Here is a 21937-nt window from a genome sequence, read left to right on the forward strand (position 1 = left end):
GTCCATGGGTTTTGCCCTTTATTCTTTTATTCTGTGTCCCTCATGATGGTAAAGCTTCCCAATTACTAGTTTTGAGCACCTTCTTCTAGTCTATTTCCATTATTACCATTGTGGCTCTTCCCCCATCCCCCTATTTTTTGCTGTATTTAATTCATAGAAATATCAGTTAGTGAAGGAAGCAATGTCAGATTGAGGGAACACAGTGATGGGAGTCACTCTGGGTTTTAAGTCAGAAGGACCAGTCCTATCCTCTGTTCTTTCTGCTTAGTTTCCATTCCTAAGGCTGTCATCCTGCCTCTGATTTTATGATCCCCCTTTCACTATGGTTGCTGACTGCCTCTCTGCTGGAGTGAGATACTGTTCAAGGAGGTACAACCCTTTTCCAGAGAAGATGGCCCCCAAATATTCAGATTCTCTCCAGACAAAACAGAGCAGGACTCTTTCCATTAGATCATGTCAGCTCCATATGATTCTACTTCAGATTATACACACCCCATGTTAAGAAAAAGAAATGTCTAAATTTTCTGATCAAACCATTATTGCAAACAAGACACAGAGCATCAGCTTACCTAATGTCCAACGTTAGGGGCATAGAAATGAAATTTTCATTTAGCTGGGTTCTTTTTATTTAAATGAGCAATAGCAATGTAGTCTTAGAAAATCTGTTTAATAGTCTGTCAGAGGGAGGGAGGATAAGTAGCTCAGTAAATAGTAGCCAGGCCTAGAAACAGATGGTCCTCAGTTCAAATTTGACCTCAGATCCTTGCTAGCTTGTTTGACCCTAAGCAAGTCACCTATTTCCCCACTGCCTAGTCCTTACCATTCTTCTTCTTTGTAATCAATACACAGAATTGATTCTAAGATGAAAGGTAAGGCTTTTATTTAAAGAATTTTAGTAGTCTGTCACATAATTCTGAGACACATAAAACTGCTCTAATGTTTTAAATCAAAATCTGAAATCTAAAAAAAAGATATTAAAAAACAATCGCCTTACAGCTGACTCATATGATCATTGGGAACAGAAACAACTCAAATAGGTCTAGACTTTGAGACATTTTTGCCCTCATAAACAACCTTCATTCTGAAACAAACTTTAAAATGACCTAGACAAGTATCTGTCTCAGTGTCTTCCCAACATTAGCGAGGTCTTAATAGTAGAAACTAACTAAATTAGGCAGTTCTCATATCAAAGTACCAACATTAGTGTTTTGTAGTTGCTGTAATATTTTATTCTCAACAGCATTTAAAATGTATCAAAATGTGATAACAATATTTCATATAAGCTATGGGTAAACAGCTATCTTAAATACAAGTATCTGTTATTTTAGATTATCTGAAAACTTGTATCCTATAAAATAGATCCAAGATAAAGCATGACTTCTGTTATTTTTTTAATTGGTTTGCTGGCAAGTCAGCAAAATTCAATGGTGCACAATTCTTTTTATTAATTATTAATTTTCCCCAATATTGAAACTTTTATTTCATATAAAGTAACAAGGATCATTTCTTAAGGAGGTAAAAATTTAGTTCAAATACAGTTAATATCTTCACAATTAGTTGTCTTTGCTTACTTTTTTTCCTCCCTCATCTTCAGAACCACCCTAGATAAATCTTGCTAAATGCCCCTCTCTTTTATGGGCTCCCTGGAACTCTCTGCTCTATCTAGCATCTATTGAAGGTCTACCTCTCTCCATGATGTCTTTCCAGACTAATCAAATAATGAATCCAATTTTTCTTACTCTCTGACTGAAGCTGTCTCAATCCCCAAAGGCAAGAAACTATATCCATGTAATTTTCTTAGGATAATGTCCAGCAAAATAGTAAAGATAACTCAATAAATGCTATTTCATTGAGGTGAGGACAGAGTTTGACCATTATAATTCTTCTATAATACTTAATTACTGTTAATTGGAATAGTGTTTAGAGTTTTGAACTTGATGTCAAGAAGACTTGAGTTCAAATTCTGCCACTAACACATAACAGCTTGTTACCCTGGGCAAGTCATTCAATCCCTCTGTGCTTTATTTTTGTTCTATCTTTAAAATGTGGGGGCTAAACTTGATGATTTCTTGGGTCTCTTCCAGCTCTATGTTAGAAAAAATGAAGCAACAAAAAGCTAAAAATGTCTCTAAAATTATGTTAGAGTAATATCAAACTAAATACAAAATACTGCAAAAGTTTATTTAATGTAAACATAGAAAACAGATTTATCAGATCCTTAATAAAAATCTCTTTTCAATTTTCTGAATGGCAAGTACACCATAAAATCTTCTCAGTCAGACTAAGCACTCTTCTGCACACTGTAAATTTCTACTTTTGACAGCTGGTCTAAAATAACTCAAAAATAAAACATCTTCCAGAGCCTAGTAGTCTAATATAATGTAATTAAACTTCAGAAGGTAGGAATTTAGGTGGATCCTCAATCATCCTGCTTCAGAATTAATCCTCAGAAGAATGATAATCATCTTCATCTCTCACTTCTCTGTATTTCATTGATACATCACCTTCAGGATTATAGGTCTGCATTTTAATATTTAGTCTTTCAGCCAGTTTTTGTGCAGCAAGCTTGGCTTGGATTTCCTTTAAAAGAAAAAAAAAACAGATCAACATGACACTTTTATATTTTTTTCCTCACACAAAATTTTATCCCTTAAAAAATTCTACAAGCATCTACATAACTTTTCACAAAAACATCTATAAATGTTAGCATTTTAACTAATTTCATAAATCATAGTATCTCAGAGTTCAAAAGGATCCTAGAGTGCACTAACACAGAAATTCTCTTCAATTCAACACATTTATTAAACAATTTCTATGTCATTGCAGAAACAAAGACAACCATGAAGACAGTTCTTGCCCTCATAGAATTTGTTTTCTACTAGAAGAGGAAACAACATCCCTGACAGATGGCATCTAACCCCTGCTGTCTAAACAATTCTAGTGCCTGGGCTCACTATCTCATAATATAGCCCATATTATCCTAAAACTGTGCTGCCTAGATCCACTAATAAATGTATGCCCTCTTACCTCAACTGAGCAATTATAGCTGCCTTTCCAACTATAAGCCTGATGAATATAAATGATCTCATATAGAACAGCTCAACTTCCAGAAGAGCTGCAATCGTGCTTCCCTAGCAATCAACGATATATGGAAATAAAACAAATCTCGGCAAGAATGGGATAACTGGGTTCAGGACTTTGAGGTTAATGAATATTGATGGACTTTTAAAGAAGTATACTGGTCAGCAACTTTTGTTATTAAAACACCAATATCACTCTAAGTGCTGTATTGATTCTCGTACAAGGACAAGTTCCAATATGAAAAACTCAAGAGTGTCAAACGCCACAATGATAACTAATAGACTAACACTAACATGGCTGAGTAAGGGTGTCTGTTCAGAGTCTCTCTCTAGAGAAAGTCAGGCCATCTTTATATATCTTACTTCTTGGGAAATCTGATCTCTACCCCAGGATTATGTCACCAGCTGTGACATAGTGCCTGGTGGCCACATTCTTTTGTTTCCACACTCACACTATCCTGCGACTTAGATCTCTCCCACTACCCAATACCCAGCTCCCCACATAGTAAGGGAGAACCAAATTAGTAGCTATTAATACTGTAATGAGTAGCTAAAGATGCTGTAATGAATTCCCATTTGAAGTAGTTCATTCAACATTTTGTTTTTTTTTAATTTCAAAAGCAGAACTTTTAACATGGTAGATGAAAAACAATAAACTGAAGTTAGCTCTTACAGATGTCCAACGCAAACTAGATAATCTAGGGAAGCATGGTTCTTAGGTTTTCTTAGATTCCGCAGGCCTTTACAGAGAAAGTATTTAAAGTGTATATGAATTTTAAAAAATAGCACTTTTTTAAAAAGGCATGAGCCCTGAAAATGTCATTGCATACAGTCAAGTAAAATTACAACTGCTAAAGGAATAGCTGGTGTTAATGGCAACATACCTGTATATTAGTTGACCTATAGTGCCCAATTGGAACTGTGCTGCTACCAGGACATACTATACTAGAAGCTTTGATAGGGCTTGTTTGCCTGGAAGCGTAACTAATCTATGATTTTTCTAATATCCATCATTCTTTGCCCTTTGCTGATTTTTGTCAGTACTGTCCTTCTTTCCTATTTTTCAAGCTTATATATGAAATACTATGTCTAAAGCATTTATACATTTATATAATAAAGACTAACCAAAAATGTCTGATTGCATCCAAAAGCAGTCTTTGTACAGTTTTCAGGACTATCATTTTAAACATGTTCATATTAGGCATTTAAATTAGTGGACAAAAGAATATTCTTAATACCTCATAATTCTGTTTTTGTTGCTTTTGAATTGCTAAGGATTCTTCCATAGATAATAACTGTGTAGGCATGTGGTGAAGCGGCGGCAGCCGAGCTGCTGTGATGTCATCCAGGTGCTTCTTATCCCTACGCCTCCTTTCTTCCACTGAAATTGGAGACTCTCTTCTCTGTGGCGAGTGACTAGGTGAGGGCTGGGGTTCTGAAGGTAGCCTAAAGGGAAAAAAATTACAGTATTGGGACTGAACAAGTTAAGTCCTATTTAGGATATATTTTAGAGGAAGCTTATTTTAAGCTAGTGAATTTGTTAGGACATTTTTCCTCTTGGAAATAGAAAATTTTCTAAAAATGGCTATAGAGAATGATTTACATATTACTGTCTCTTTCTTAGAATCAATACTAAGTACTGGTTCCAAGACAGAAGAATGATAAAGGCTAGGCAATTGGGATTAAATGACTTGCCCAGAGTCACTCAGTTAGGAATTGTCTGGATTCAGATTTGAACCCAGGATCTATTGTGCCCCTCTCACTGTCCCTCTTTCTCCAGATTCTTATCAGAAATTTCAAAGCCATTTCATTCATCTTTCAAACCCTCATCTCCACTTACAATAACAATGTAACTGGTTAAAGTGAACTGGAATTTACAACTAATTTTTTTCCTTCATTAATTATTCCTTTCACTGAAAAATGTGAGGCTGATGAAGTTTGGAGAAAAAGAGTGGTTTAAACAAGACAACCAGATCATGCATGAGCTTGTCAGAGAAACAAAGAGAATAATTTTTCAGGTGAATTAAGTGGCATTTATACTAAGAATTTTCTTTGAAGTTTAAAGCCCTGAGATTTAAGTATCTTTGATCTAGGTCAAATAGACAGCTGCTTCAGTTCCTTCTACTCAAAAAGACAAGGCAAATGGAGAAAGCATACCTACCTTCTACTATTTACCGAAAGTCAGGAGAGATTGAGAATAGGCTAACCCTAATCAAGTTGTTGACTACGTGTCATTTGAAATATAGCACATGCTATGCAGACATAGTGGTGAACCTATGGCATATATGCCAGAGGAGGCATTCAGCACCCTCTCTCGGGGCATGTGTGCTGCCATCACAGTTTGTTACTAGAAAGCCAGGGGGACATAGGATGGGGCCGCTCTCCTCCCTCTCTTCACTGGCACCTGAAGACATTTTTCACATCACCTGCTCCTCTAAAAGGTTCATCATTACTAGGGCAATTTCTTTTCTTTTCCTGCTTCTTTCTCCCATCCCCTCAATGTAAGCATACCTCAGTCTCAACCTTCGGTCCTCTTCTCTACTAGCATGTACTCTCCCTTCATCAATGATGAATATCTATACTATCATGGCTTTTATGTTTTTTCAATTCATTTTCTACATAACATCATTTTGCCTATGACTCCCAAATCTACATTTTTATTCTTAATGTCTCTTCAAATTTCAATCCCACATCTTCAACTTTCTGCTGAATATCTCCAACTAAAATCTTGTCACTTCACCTAAATGTGTATACAACCAAGTTCATCAGATTTTCCCCAAAAGCAGCTCTTCTCTTCTCAGCTATCTTATTTATATGAATAGGAAAAGCATTTTTACAGGCACTGAAATGATCCTATTATGATTAACAGGAATATAAGAGCATAAATCTAAAGCTAGAAGAACCCTCAGAATTCATCTAGACTAACCCCTTCACCTACAGTAATGTTCAAAGAAAAAAGTAGTTGGGAGGAAAGATGGTGAATTTGGTTTTAGATTTTTTTTTAATTTAGATGTATTTATTATTTTTTGTTATTTTAGTTTCCTACATTGGGTTAGAATTCAAGGCCTTCTACTCTTTGATCTCTGACTACATCTGTATCCTTATCTCTATTTCCTATAGTATCTTCCATCCTAATCAAAATGGTCTACTCAATATTCAGTGTTTCTAGAATATGCCCCACATAATTCTCAACTCCATGCTTTACTCATTATTTTCTTTTGGCCTTGAATGAGCTGCTTTCTAAGCTTTCTACTTATCTAATCCTTCTAGGCCCAGAACAAGTTCCACCTCTATGAAGGCTTCTTCAGTCACCAATAGCCTTTCAGGATAGCTCCTTCTGAATTCCCATAGAACTTATAACCTATTATAACATTCATTTATCGCTTACCATCCACTGCATTGTATGTTTATTTTATATAAAAGTCTTACCTCCTCATGTAACCTTTAATCCCTTTAAAACAAGTAATGTATCATAAGTGGGCAGCTAGGTGGCACAGTAGACAGGCTTACTGGGCCTAGAGTCAGGAAGATTAGTTGTGTGACCAGGGGCAAGTCACTTAACCCTGTTTGCTTCAGTTTCCTCATCTGTGAAATGAGCTAGAGAAAAAAATGGCAAACTCTTCCAATATCTTTGCCAAGAAAACCGCAAACAGGATTATGAAGTTGGTCACAACTGAAAAACAACTGTATCTTATGCTTCTGTCTATCTCCTTGAGACCTGCTTGGGAGAGTGCCCTATAAACAACAGACACTTTATGTTTGCAAATAATGGTCTGCCTATTACCTTCCATTAGAATATATAGAGGCTAAGTTCTTTGTCTTCATATTTTCTCCCATCTAAACTTATTAGCTGTGTAAGCATGGGCAAGTCTCTCAGTCTGTTTCTTATCTGTAAAATGGGGATAAAATATAAACTCTTTTTCACAGGGTGCTGTGAAGAACAAGAGTTAATAAATGTAAGCCATCATCACCATAATACATTGGATTTTTCCTTTGTGCTTATTATATTCTAATTTGTATTACACTTATTTGTGTACATGTCTTATCTCCCTTCTAGGCTATAAGGTTCAAGGCAGGAATTATGGTGGTTTTTTAAAATATTAATATCCCCAGCATATAACATTACATTTTTATTAAGTATTATGTGTTTAATAATTTTTCAAGCCTAAGTTGATCCTCTAAAGCCTAAATAAAAGATAAACAATGTTTATGGAATTAAATTATACCTACTTCATATGATAAAATCAATAAATATCAACATAATTCATAAACATTAAAGTATTATAAATGTGAACTATTATTAGTATTCCATATACATATCACTTAACTCTCAAAAGAATTTCCCAAAAGTAATAACCTATCCCTAAGGAATGATTCTACTGGTAAGAATACTATATTGACAATGTTGTTGGGGAAGACATGTTGGGATGGACCAGTATCCTACCTTGTGAAGAGTTATCTACAAAGAGGATGGGAAAAATAAATCTAGCCCTCAATTTTATTGTCTCATCCTGGCAACTACATTAAGATCAGCACAGCCTAGAGAGCAATTTCCCCTTTCTGGAGATGAAATAGCTATTCTACTCACTGTGGAGCATGGATAAAGTAGCTGAAAAGCTGCGTTAATTATTTATTTCTAAAAGATTCTCCAAATCTTTAGATTACCAGTTATACCAAGTCACTGTTTGACAATCTTAGGGGATTCATAACATACAGACTCAGCTAATATAATGACCAACATTTCTAAAATTCCAAAGCTTTAAAAAAGCTTCTAAAGTTCCAAAGTTTAGATTATTGCTTAACACCCATGCTAAGACTTTTGGGCACTCTGTATATTTTTAAAATCTAAACCACCCTTCCACATACATATCTTCAAGAATTTTTTTTTTAAGTTTTCAATATAAAGTTTGAAAGCAAAATCTAATTCTTAGCTTAGGAAAAAAATTAGTATCTCAAAAGGAAGTAATATTTGGAGATAACTATTTGATACCTACAATCTAAATGAATTAACAGGCTATGACTAAAGTAGTATTTCTTACATTCACCTCTGAATCTTTAACTTGAACCTTTGAACTCAATCTTTAAGTCACCCTTTAAATGCTCTCCTTCCTCTTCTCTCCATTTGTCCTATATTTTGATGTCCCTGGAAGCTTATGATCACTAAAATGGAAGGAATGGGAGCTTTCAGGAACATTGTCACTTGCCAAGGATACTAAGACTATGAGGGGTACTATTAGTCCTTAGTACCTTTGAAATACTATCAACTATGCCCAGTTCCACTAACATGCTAACCAAGTTATAGGAAGAGATACTGGCAAAAAATGGCCCATTCCTCAGCATCTGCCCTAGGTGGTAATCTCTATATGAGATTATATGAGATAGGTGGCTCAGTAAATAAGAGTGTAATAAGTGTAAATAAGAGTGTAATAAGCCTAGAGTAAGGAAAACTGATCTTCCTGAATTGAAATCTGGCCTCAGATACTTACTAGCGGTGTGACTCTATTGTTCATCTATAAAATGAACTATAGAAGAAAATAACAAAACATACCAGTATCTTTGCAAGAAAACCACAAATAGGGTCACAAAAAGTTGGATGCGACTAAAATGGTTGAACTCTCTGAAACAATATCATTTTTCATATGAAGTAACAATTCTAGATTCCTCTTTTACTGTGTTTCTCTCCTGTCTTCTTTCACCTTTCCCACATTCCTCCTGCTCTACCTCTCCCTCCCCCTGCCAACTACATTATAGAAATAGATGTCTAAGGGTACATCATAAAATCTTGGAACTCTTAAGGGACTTCAGAAGTCCTCCAGTCCAACATTTACTTGAAACAGAATTCTACTCTAAAAGAACTCATCCTCCCACAAAAAGTGAGATTCTGTTTTGGTTCTCCTAAGATTATGAGCTTATCCTTAAGGGTAGGTCCGGTAGTTTTGTTCACCAAAGAGAGTATCTAGCATACAACAAGTGTTTAATGATTGAACTGAAAATCTGTTTTTAATAGACCTGATTGTTTTTTTTTTTTTCAGTTTAATTGAAATCCGGTTCTCTATTGTTCCTAGTTGTGTTCTCTGAAGCCATAATAAATCTAAACCCTTTTCCAAATTACAATCCTTTAAATATTAGAGGATAGAATACTCTCCCCTGTGTTCCCTGCTCCCCACTCCTCTTCACCACATTAAGATATACCAAAGTTTATTCATCAATCCTGGTATGGCATGGTTTTCAAATTCCATTGCTTTTCTGGTCATCCTTCTCTGGCCTGCTCCAGCTTGTCAGAACTGAACTTGATATTCCAGATATGGTCAGACCTGAGGACCACCCAACTCCTAGATACTACAAGGTTTTCCACAAACTATATTAATGTAACTTAAGTATAAATTCTCTGCTTTAGATGTCACATTAACAACCATTGACATTCGGGCCTACAGATAATGTATATAAAGTGCTAAAACTTGAAAGGACTACATAAATTTGAGCTACTACTAATTTTACAGATCCAGGCCTTTTTGACCTGTCTTAGGCACATCTAAACCAAAATGTCCTATGATTTGCTGTATTCAATGAAACCTATTCTTAAGTTTTCTCTGCCTATAGGCAGAAAATGGACTCTCTTTAAAACACCTTTGCTAGGAATTAATGCTTTGACTTTCTACATAAAAGGTCCTTCCTGGGTCAAACATAAATATAAAATAAAATAAATAAAAATAAATAAATAAATGAGCCTGTGAACTCCATCTCCTTTTTTATAACAAATATTTTCAATGCTTAAAATTTACTAATTTTTTCAATTAAAGCAATGTTCTTTTAACAAATGGATATGATGTCTTAATATGTTTGCCTCTCATGGCTTTTGAAAACATCTAATTTTGCATTTTTCTGCTTGTAGAGGACTGTCAGTTGTTTCTACTCTGATCTGACAAATGCAGCAATTTTTTAAAAAACACAGGTTTGTTTTTCTAAGGACTCATTAGCTCGATGGGATGGTAGGGGTTAGGAAGTAGTCTTTTTTTCCCCTCCGAGATGCTGCTGAAATCTAGGATCAGAGTTTAGAGCTGAAAGGAATTACAGAAACATTCTAGTCCAGGGACTCTCAGACTTTATGTCAGGAACCCCTTCTGTCATCTGATAATGGTTATGGCTCTTGTCTCTAAATATTTCTTTTTGAAATTATAATTAATGGAAATGCTAGATTTCAGCTGAGGTTAATGAAACATGTATTATCCCCCATGTAAGTTCATGAACCTTCTCAGATCTATATGTATGGATCCTTTGGTGGTCTATGTACCAGCTTAAGAAGCTCTGAACTAGTCCAACCCTTTCAACTTTTTAATTATTTGGAGAAAATCTGCTGAAGAAACTGAGGAATAGAGGAACCAAGTATCTTAACACAAAAGGTAACAACCATGGAATTTGAACTCAAGTCTCATAAGTCTAGATTCAGAGCTTTTTTCCATTGCATTGCACTAACTTCCTATATTTCTATTATAAGATATCAAAATGACTGTAATGCTATTTTTTCAGATAGAAGTCTTTCCTAGCCAACCAAACTACATTACTAAAGGGAAGCACCGCCCCCCCTTCACTTGTGTGTCCCCTGCCAACATCACCTGGTACAGCATTTTTGTACACTGAAGGCATTCAAAATTCAAGTTATTAAATCAAAAAGTATGGGGAAATGATTGTCTATTTGCAAAAAAACAAAACAAAACAAAAACAAAACAGCTCTGGAAAATACCTCAGACTTGCAAAGTCCTTTTTGAAGAAAAAAAAAAATATATATATATAAGCACCCAGGAAGCATTATGTTTAGAGTCAAGACCTAGGTTCAAATTTGGACTCAGACCCCTAGTCCTTGCTACTCTTCTGTCTTAGAACTGATACTAAGACAGAGGGGGGTAAGAGTTTGTTGTTTTTTTAATTGCACATCTCAAAATATAAATTCAATTGCACAAAAACATCAGTTCTACTAACATTTATTAGGTGCTTTACACATGCAGGCACTATAATGTTGCCTACTAGGGGACAGATACACATACAAGTAAGCAAAAATTTGTGTATAAGGAGTTTCCACTCTAATAAAGGAATCAAGATAGAAGCATAAATCATTAATACAAATGAAAATATAAGTATAGAAGAGAATTATAACAGTGTGCTATGAAATAATCCTCCTAGGCTAGAGGAATAATTGAGGGTATAGAGAACACTTTGTGGAGGAGCTGAAAAGGGTAAAGAATAGGAAGAAGAGGGAGGGAAAGAAGGAATGCATTCTAGACTAAGGGATGCTGAGAATAAAGGCATAAATCATGAAGGACAAAATAAGTTTAAAGAACAGGAAATAGAAGAGTTTAACAGAAGCAGAGAGTACCTTCAAACAAGTAATTTGTTTTACATGATGAACATGGAAATACCTATTATATGATAATACCTGTAACAACCTATATCACATTGCCTGCCACCTTGAGGAAGCAGGAGAGGTAAGAGGAAGGGAGAGAACAGGGATCATAAAAGGTCAGAAAACAATTTAAAATTGTTACAGGGGCAGCTGGGTAGCTCAGTGGATTGAGAGTCAGACCTAGAGATGAGAAGTCCTAGGTTCAAATATGGCCTCAGACACTTCCCAGCTGTGTGACCCTGGGCAAGTCACTTAACCCCCATTGCCTAGCCCTTACCACTCTTCTGCCTCAGAGCCAATACACTGTATTGGCTACAAGACAGAAGGTAAGTGTTTTTTAAAAAGTGGTTACAGTTCCTGAATACAGAGGTTGAGGGGACATGACAGAGGATAGACTCTAAATGAACACTCTAATGCAAATACTATCAACAAAGCAATGGGTTCAAATCAAGAAAACATCTAATGCCCAGTGGACTTACGCGTCAGCTATGGGGGGTGGGGGGGAGGAAAAGAAAATGATTTATGTCTTTAACGAATAATGCTTGGAAATGATCAAATAAAATATATTTTAAAAAAAGTGGTTACAATTAATACAATTTTAAAATTGTATAAAATTAAAAATTATATCAAAGTGCAAAAAATGTTTAATTAAAAAACAGAAAGTAATGTGAGTAAAGACTGGAAATGCATTTTTAAAAAGAATGTACAAATATTAAAATATTTTTGGGTAAGTAATATAATCTATAGTACAGTAAATGACTGGTAGTGGTATGAAGGTAGAAGTAGAGTTGAGGTATAAGTCAAATGTAGTAGCCCAGACAAGGGAAATCAAGGCACTTGAATTATGGTAGTAGCCATGGGAATGGAAAGGAAAGGCCATATTATTAAAGAGCTACTGTGGGAATGAAATCTGACAATATGGCTATGAGGGAACAGCAAAGTTTCAGAGATGACTGTAACAGGATGCTTCTAGGCACCATTAGCAAAAAGCAAGACAATCAGGAGTAAGATTTGAGAGTGAAATGAATTTAGTATGAGATGTGCTAAATTTGAGGTACTAGTGAAAAATACTAATAGAAATGTCTAATAGTAGGTGGGAATACTGGTCTAGTGATGGAGGGGAGAGGTAAGATAGAGATTTGGGTGTCATCCAAATAAGGGTTGAGGTTATAAAAGATAAATATTCTAAGAAAGAACAGGAGCTGAAGAGCAAGTCTTTAAGGAAACCATCTATTGTTAAGAACAGAAAGAGAAAGAAGCCAAGAAAAGGGAAGGAACTATCAGATATATAAGGAACATGAATGCAAAAAGGAGGGAAAGTCAACAGTGTCAAATAATGCAGAGTATGGACTGAGAGGATAGAAAAATAAGAAAAGATCTTCTGATCCACATATCAGTAATTTGTGATCACAGAATTGTTTTAGTACAGTGAGATTAAAGGTAGGCTGGATTACAAGAAACTGGAGTGTATAGATAATGAGGAATAAGGTACATCAAGTGCAGATTATTCCTTTTTAAAGATGTGGCAGTAAATTGGAGGAAAAAAAAAACCAAATCTTAGAAGGGTAACTTTTTTTAAGCCTATACCTTGTCTTGGAATTGATACTAAGTGTCAGTTCCAAGACAGAAGAGAAGTAGGGGCTAGGCAAGTGGGTTTTAGTGATTTGCCCAAGATCATGCAGCTGGGAAGTGTCTGAGGCCAAATTTGAACCCCGGGCCTCCTGTCTCCAGGTCTGTCTCTTTATTGACTGAGTCACCTAACTGCTACCTTAGTAGAGTAACTTAAGGAAACATATTTTACATTACCTGTACTTTTTTCAACACATTCCATAACCTCAAACTACTCCCTAACATAAACTCCTTGCTCAAGTCAACAAATCTCACTGAACCCTAAACAGGTCCCTTTAAAATGCTCAGTTCTGGCTCCAAGTCTTTGTTTATTCTATTCTCTCCTCCCTCAGTCTATTCAAATCATCTCTCTGCATCATGTTCCTGGGCAACTTTGAGCCCTGCCAGAAACCTCTGCATGGTCACTTCAATGATGACTGCCATCTTCCTGGCCCAAACTTCTAGAGCATCTACTATCCATACATTTATTTTGTTGCTTAATACCAGCACTATTCATGGCCTGCTCTATTTTTACTACTAGATTATAAGCTCCTATACTTCTCTGTCTGTCTGTCTATCTTTCTCTTTCACAGGCTAAGAGAAATATAGGGGCTTATAATCTAATAGTAAATAGTCAGCCACCTCCAGTGACTGACGGTGGTTTGACTATAGTAGATATTAAGTAAATACTAGTTGGATGAACTGGCTTTGGTACCAGGCCTATATCTTTTTACTCATTAATGAAATATAAAATTGAAGCTAAGGGGGCAGCTGAATGGCCCAGTGGCCTGAGAGCCAGGCCCAGAGACAGGAAGTCCTGGGTTCAAATTTTACCTCAGATACTTCCTATTTGGGTGACCCTGGGCAAGTCACTTAACCCCCATTGCCTAGCCCTTAGCACTTTTCTGCCTTGGAACCAATACCTAGTATTGATTCTAAGACAGAAGGTAAGGGTTTTTAAAAAACTGAAGCTAAGAAAAAATCTAACAAATTATGAGGATCCAATTCTAGAGTATAATTAAAAAATGTGTCAAGCTAACCCAGATTGCTCTCAAGTCAAACCACTGGGCTTGACTAGTGATTTTCTTAGATACTGTACTCAAGAAGGCCTATAGTAGAGGACGGATTAAGGTCTCTTCCAGTTCTAATTACTTTAAACAATATTAAAGGACCTTTAGAACTTTATTTTCCTCAAAAGTACTAAAGTACCAAAGGAAAGGGGGAGTCAAGTTATGAAACAAGCTAAAAACTAAGTGATTTAAAAAGCTGGCTGAAGGTATATTATCCATTATAAGTGAATATTGCTGGTGATTATAAAATAATTAAGACTAGCAGTGAACACCCTTAAGTAACTAGGAGTTCAAATAGTGCTCATTTATACTTTATTTTAAGATGTCAATGCAAGTCCCTTGTAGGCAAGGCATTAGTGCCAAACAGGGTATTAACCTAAAGGGATTTTCCCTTTTTGTCATAAAGATTTTCTTCTAAAATCAAGCTGAACATTAGCACATTTGCCAAGACTTTGAACTTCAGAATGAGCATTCACTGAGAGATCTGTTTGCCCATCATACTTACATGTTAGTTCTAAATTTATTGTGGGGAGGGACTGGATTCTTTGCTCTCATTTCCAGCACTTCCATGTAATGAGGTCTTTTGGGTATGTTACTGGGAAAACTACCTAAGTGATCCATGTTTGAATCTTCTGACTGGTTGTCATCATCATTAATTGTGATCCTTTGTAAACTATCAATAAACATGTCATCAGTATTCCCTGAAACATCTCCTGCATGATTTAGAAAGCCAAACTGGTGGGACTGTTCATTTGATTCTGATGGCATTGTTGCAACAGTATTGTTATAACTCATCCACTTTTTGTTGCACTTTATGTCACCTTCTGACTTTCCAGCTTCATCATGGCTTATGGGAACAGATGTTTCCATGGTAGATTCAATTTCCTGGTTTCTTGAGGCAGTCTGAGATGGCTCACTTATAAATACAAGGGAAGAGTCAACAACTGATGAAGTTTCCCTTCTCTGTTCAGGAGTCCATGGCTTACCCACACCTAAATTAAATACTTCATGTGCTACAGTTTGCTTTAAATCAAAGTCCAATCTGTTAGTTCTCTTGAGGTCTTCATGTTCTGCAATGATTGATTTCACTCTCTCAACAAAGTCAGAGATCTTTTTTCCTCCATCTGGCAAACTGCGAACGAATTTTCTAGGAAACAGAAAGAAAAATATATTGTTAAAAGTTAATTTTTTTTTAAATCACGAGACGAAAAAGTAACATTATATCAAAGCACAGGGATTAGTAAGCAACTTCTAGCTGCCCAAGAACTAGGAAAAATTAAGTAGGGTAAGAATTGCTGAGGTTTCCAATAAAAATATTGGGAAGGGAAGGAAGGTACAAGATAATGGACAGAGTTCTCAGTCAAATACTTAAAGTATCTTAAATCTATCACTATCATATTAATTAGATTAAGAGCCCATAATTACATATAGCTCAGAATACTAGGTCCTGTTTAGGGAGGACAAACTACTTTTATATTCTTTCAATGAATGTTCCTCTAAACTTATTTAGAAATATCACCTATTCTGTAATTTTGCTTCTCACTCCTTCCCCTTAACTTAGAATCAATATCATCTAAAACTGTATCACCAATCTCGCTCCTTTAAAAAGCCCATTTTTAGTTGCTCTTTGGATATTTCCATTGAAATATCCCATCAGCTCAGATTCAGCACATCTAAAGCAAATTCTTTGTTTTTAAACACAAAAACTTTCCATCTTTACTTTACACTATTCTCACACCTTTTAGCTATCTCCTACTATTCCTCCCTCAATTCCAGACATAGTAATTGGGTTCTAGCAATTCTTTTTTTTAGTCTTCCTTTTTTTTTCTTCCTTTCATCCCATTCCCACTAATATCACCAAATCCCTACAGAGCTAACTCCCTAGCCAGATCAGACCCCAAAGGACCATAATATACCTGGTCTACTACAATAACATCCTAACTCAAGTCTTTGCTATCAGACTTCTACTCCTTCAATCTTTCTGGATGTCACATCATCCCTCCACCCTTAAAAATGAATGTTCACTAAGGTTCTATCCTTGGCCCTTTTAGATAACTCTCAAACATCCACCTCCACCTCCATCCACTTCCCAGAACTATAGTTATATTTTTCTCTTTGCAACCTCTATCCTGTTGTCCTGTGGTGTCAAATGGAAAAAGTCTAATTTCCCCATGATATTATTTCAAATACTTGATAATTATGTTCTCCAAAATTCTTCTTCTCTACAGACTAAATAATTCCACCAAGATGGAAAATCCAGCAGACAGATGGCAATACAGTGTTGCATCCCATAAAAGAGAGAGAAATAGATATGGATATTGTCTGTACTGAGATCAAAGTTGAATCTAAGAAAGCAAATGAGATTATCCAAAAAAACTAGTAGAAAGAGAAGGCAGTAAACGAGTTACTCTTAAGGAATGCCCATCCTTAAGGATATTGGGGGAGGGGGGGAGTCCCATACTTCATTGTGGCCCTGCTATTTTTTCAAATCAATGAAAATAAAGTGAAAGGTTCTACCATATTGGAAAGGATATGAATATAATATAAGCCTATCAACTGTGTCTGATATCTAAGAACCAGACTAAGTATAGAGAAAATCATGGCAGAACTCAAATTAAAAGGATGACCTTCAGTATTGGGTATATTCCTTTTGCAGGGATGGTTGATAAGAAAAGTTGAGAGAGCTGCTAGAAACCAAACTGCTAGACCACCTATAAAATTAACTGTCAGCAGGAAGGAGATGGCTAAAGAGTAGGTAGGAAGAAACAGAAAGAACCCCAAGAAAAAGAAAGAACTGCTAGACTAGAACAAAACAGGTCTGGGCTTCTTGAGGTCAAACAATTTTGAGTGAAAGACTGATTATCAGGATATAAAAGAAAGGAAAAGAAACCAAATACGGGAAGTACAAGGCAATCAATTACCACAAAGAAAAAGAAAGAAAAGTAACCAAGAAAACATCAGTTATTATCAATCTATTTGTAAGCTTTTGTAATTTGTAAGCTACTCATACATTGTGATTCTCATACATATAGAATTGTATTAGTACCACAGTGACTGTTTTTAGATTCTTTCCTGTATGGCACTGTGGAAGTAAATGAAAGGTCAATGTTTATTCAGTCTACAGAACTGTTCTGGATTGGAAATAAAAACAATGTACAAAATGTTCAAGAACACCACCTGTTTTGATGAATATGGGAAAAAAATTTTTTTTACAGGAGGGAGAGTGTAGACCTTCCAGCATTCAAAAGAAACTAGACAGCCAATATGAGCCTTTTTCTCTTTCTCATATGACACTGGAGGGTGAAAGAGACCCTTGTACCCTCTTTGTATTTATTCTTTCTTACTTTTAAATAACAGAGTTACCAAAAACAGTCAGGGCTTAAAGATCTTTGAAAAGTCAGAATGATGAGCCACTATGGGTCTTGGAGCCAGAATCAAGTGTTAAGACTTTGTGGCCAGTCAAACCCAGTTCACCAAGTCAGACCTATGCTGATTAACTAAAAGCAAGGCAAGCTATCAGCTATCTAACAGGCAAATCTGTTAGTAAATGTGGTGAAGCAAATATTTTGTAGACTGCATTAGGTTTTGAGCCCACTCTCCCCAGAGGCCAAGTTGATAGAGAAAATATGCTTCCAGAGACTGGGAGGAAAAATTTTGTAAATTCTCAATAAATGTTCTTTTGTAAAAGCTAAAGCAATAAATAGACACAGGGAAAGAAACTCTCACCCACATACATGCATCCTTGATGAAAATATGAGAAAGGAAAAGATAGGATTTCACAAATTATATTCTATAGTAGAACACATTTGCGCATCTGAAAAATAACATAATTGAGTTAAAGGCATATGTAGAGAATACAAGATCTTACTTAATGTGTATTGTTGTTGACTATCCTCCATTAACATATTTTCCCATGAATGTCAAATTCATTTATATTCCTTGTAAAAGACCCCTTTGTTCAAAGAACCCCTGATTATTCACATTAAGCAAGGCATAAAACAGGATGCCTTAATCAAAGGAATTCACTATTGTTATTAGAAATCAGATTAGAAATTAGAAAGCAATAAATCCAAATCTAATAAGCCCTCCCTAGAGATGATGAAGTGCTACAGCTATCTACAATTTATAGATGGCATTGTGCTTATTGCATCAAGTCCTGGAACACTAGATGAGCATGAGTACAACCTATCTATCCCCAAAGGAAAACCAAGATGATAAAGAATACTTATTGTCCAAGACTAGGATATAGGGTTAGATGGACTGTCCATAGCTGTTTGCAATACTCCATCTAAAAATGGGGGAAAAAAAAAACATTTACTAACACATAGTAGGAACTTTATAAATGCTTGCTGATTGCCTTACAAGCCACACAACAAGGACACTAATTTTAAAAAATTTCCTTTGCTTCAGAAAGAAGACTAGGGTTATTTAAATAACTACTCAAATTTTAAAAGGCAATCTAGCTCACTCTTCCATTTAATTCTGGGCCCAGAAAATTGTCCATTTTTCGAAAATAAAGGGGGGAAATGAATGACATATTTCATACTTCCATAAGGATCTGTTTATAAGTACTTTAACACACATTTTCTCGTTTCATCCTCATAGCAACACTGTGAAATAAGTGATATTATTACCTCTACTTTAAAGATAAGGAAACAGAGGCTCAGGGATTAAGTGACTTTCCAAGGGTCACAGAGCTGGTAAGTGTCAGAGGGATTCAAATCCAGGTTTTCCTAATATGGAAGGCTCTTGGTCTAAGTCTCTAGTTATTATGGTAAAAAAATTAAAGGTAAAAGAAATATCCTTTTCCCTTCCATTATGATTATCTAAATTCTACAGGTTCATTCATTCTAAAGGCCATGCTCACATTTCATCTCCTCTATGAAGTCATTTCTGAATAGTCTAGCTCTATGTTCCTCCTTTCTACTTTTTTCTCTATATTCCTAAAGCATACATTGTCAGTACCATGTCACTTTTTTGCTCAATAAACTCCACAGTTTCTCTATTAACTTCTAGGATTGAATACAAACATCTTGTGCATTTTAAGCTCTTCACAACCTGGCTCTAACCTTTTTTCTCAGCCTTTATAAATATTTTTCTTCTGCTTCATGTAACTCTTTTTTTTTTTTAAACCCTTACCTTCCATCTTGGAGTCAATACTGTGTATTGGCTCCAAGGCAGAAGAGTGGTAAGGGCTAGGCAAAGGGGATTAAGTGACTTGCCCAGGGTCACACAGCTGGGAAGTGTCTAGGATCTCCTGTTTCTGGGCCTAGCTCTCAATCCACTGAGCTACCCAGCTGCCTCCTGCTTCATGTAACTCTTGATCCAGCCAAACGTGTTCTTGCAGCACCTCAAACATAACATTTTTTTGTCTACTATTTTTATGCCTTTACACAAGTTGAACTCCATAATCTTTAATATATAGAATCATTCCTCACCACCTCTAGGAATCCTTAGCTTCCTTTAAAGTTCAGCTCAACACAAACTCACATGAATTCTTTTCTTACTCCCTTTGCTAATGCTCCTTCCACCCAGAAAAGGGTGAGGGGAAAACCTTCATTTTTTGCATATGCTTCTATGTGTGCATGTAGAATGAAAGCTCTTTGAGAAGGACTTTCACTTCTGTCTTGGTAATGAGAAGAGCTGAGTAGCTCAAGGGGGCAGTTCAGTGGATTGAGAGCCAGACCTGGAGACGGGAGGTCTTAGGTTCAAATCTAGCCTCAGACACTTCCCAGCTGCGTGACCTGGGCAAGTCACTTAACACCCATTGCCCAGCCCTTACCACATCAATACCCAGTATTGATTCCAAGATGGAAGGTAAGAGTTTATTTTAAAAAAAAATTAAATCTGCCAGTTTCTGGTTCAGTTTGTCCTTTCTGTAAAATAAGAACTGAATTCAATGGAACCTTTCAAATATAAAGGGTCTTTCAAACTGTAAAGCTATGTTCCTACAATTTCCCATAACTTAACATGTTTCCAGGCACATCAAAATGTTCTTAATAAATAATAATAGCAGCTAACATTTAGATAGTGTCAGGCACTGGGCTACTTGCTTTACAAATATCTCATTTGATCTTCACAAAAATCCTGGGAAGCAGGTGCCATTATGATCTCCATTTTGCAGTTAAGGAAACCGAAACAGACAGGTTAAGTAACTTGCCCAGGGTCACCTAGCAAGTACCTGAGGCTGGAATAACTTAGTGCTCCAACCAAGGGAAAGGAGTAAGCATTTCTAAAGCATTATACTATATTCCAGGCTACGTGGCTTTACCGTGCTAAGTGTTTTACAATTTACGTCATTTGATCATTACAACAACCATGAGCTATTATCTGCATCTTACAGTTAAGGAAACTGAGGCAACCAGCAGTAAAGAGACTTTGCCCTGGGCCACCCAGCTAGAAAGTTGACGCTGCATCTGAACTCTGCCCCAGTGCTTCATCCCGAGCCCTCTGATTTCGGATCAGTCGAAGGACCAGGTGGCGCCGCCCTCTGGCCTCCCAGGAGAGGCCCCTCCCTCCTCGAGACCCTTACTCACTCGTTCCGCAGCAGCTTCTCCTGGCGCCCCAGCATCTCCCGAAGCTCCCCGAGGCTCCGCTTCCGAAGGTCCTCGGCGCTCCCAGGTGGAGCCGACGACATCCTGCCGGAAAGAATGTCAGCCAAGCGGAGAGCCTGTGGCCCTCCGCTCAGCACTCCGAGCTTGCCGAAGCTACCAGTCTAACAGTGGAAACTGGCCCCACTTACTGGGGGACGCCATCTTACCGGAAGTAGTCATAGTATTCAACACTTAAAGAACTTTATTTATAAGGAGAGCCAGAACAGAAGCCCAGAAGACTGCTGGCTGGCCAAGTGAAAAGGGCATGAAAGGGGAGAGCGCGCAGGCGCAGTCCAGCCAACCTGCGAGCTGGGGATTTGCAGATTATAGCACTATTTTGGGATTGTGGTTTGTGAGTTACAGATTGCCTGGTGGGGAAGAGGGGAATTACGATGTTTATGGGCTGGATTCAGGATGGCCAGGTTGCATTTAGACCTGGAAAAGACTCTCGAAATCATTTTGTCCGACCTCCTCTTTTTTACAGAAGAAAAAGAAATGAGCCCAGGGAAGGAGGTAGTGACCATGATTAGCCTAAGGTCTCAGTTAGAGCAAGAATTCGACCCAGTCCCCAGATCCAAATAGAGTCTTCTGCCTCAAGAAACCTCGCTTCAATTTCTTTTGCATTTCAAAGGGTTTAAAAAGGATTACCTGCTGGAGGCAGCCTTTGCTGCTACCCTGCTGTAGACATGTGGCGTCAAATGCTGACTAGATATTTTACATTGAATATACTCTGTGCTCATCATCTCCCTCCCATTGTGACAGGGGGGATTACCAACACTGGCTCTCCCAGTCCCAAGAGAATGAATACGTTTATCCGTGATAAAAATGTGTTTTAGCACAAGGGTAATTTTAAGGCAGAAGAAATTGGGGAATGTTCAGAGAATTAATAGCTCACCAAAAACTGTGATTTAATGGTAAATAAACTAGCTCTGAAATCTTGGGTTCAACTCCCATTTCTAGCATATACCTTGGATAAGTCTTGATCTAGACAACTATCAGAATATACATTTCAACATTGGTAAAAAGGAGGTTTCTCACCCAATAGTTTCATACACCAATGAAATCACAAGTCTTGTCCCTATCCCAACAGGTCACGTTTATGTAGGACATTTTAAGCTTTATTGCTGTCCTCACAACCATAAAAAGACAGGAAAGGGCCATGTTAGGAAGGGCATTGAATACCAAGTG

At 36.7% G+C, this 21937-nt stretch overlaps 1 protein-coding gene across 1 annotated transcript; it reads right to left on the bottom strand.

The window, feature by feature from the left end:
• Window positions 1-1420: 1420 nt before the first annotated feature.
• POLR2M (RNA polymerase II subunit M) lies at window positions 1421-21456 on the bottom strand. The gene is made up of 5 exons (XM_007479683.3): window positions 21398-21456; window positions 20693-20794; window positions 14662-15303; window positions 4319-4526; window positions 1421-2580 (listed from the first exon to the last, which is right to left on the bottom strand). Exons 2-5 carry the CDS (start codon window positions 20791-20793, stop codon window positions 2440-2442), a joined length of 1092 nt encoding a protein of 363 aa, XP_007479745.2. The 5' UTR covers window position 20794; window positions 21398-21456; the 3' UTR covers window positions 1421-2439.
• Between the last annotated feature and the right edge of the window lie 481 nt (window positions 21457-21937).

Source organism: Monodelphis domestica, chromosome 1, assembly GCF_027887165.1.
Source record: "Monodelphis domestica isolate mMonDom1 chromosome 1, mMonDom1.pri, whole genome shotgun sequence".
Lineage (NCBI taxonomy): Eukaryota > Metazoa > Chordata > Mammalia > Didelphimorphia > Didelphidae > Monodelphis > Monodelphis domestica.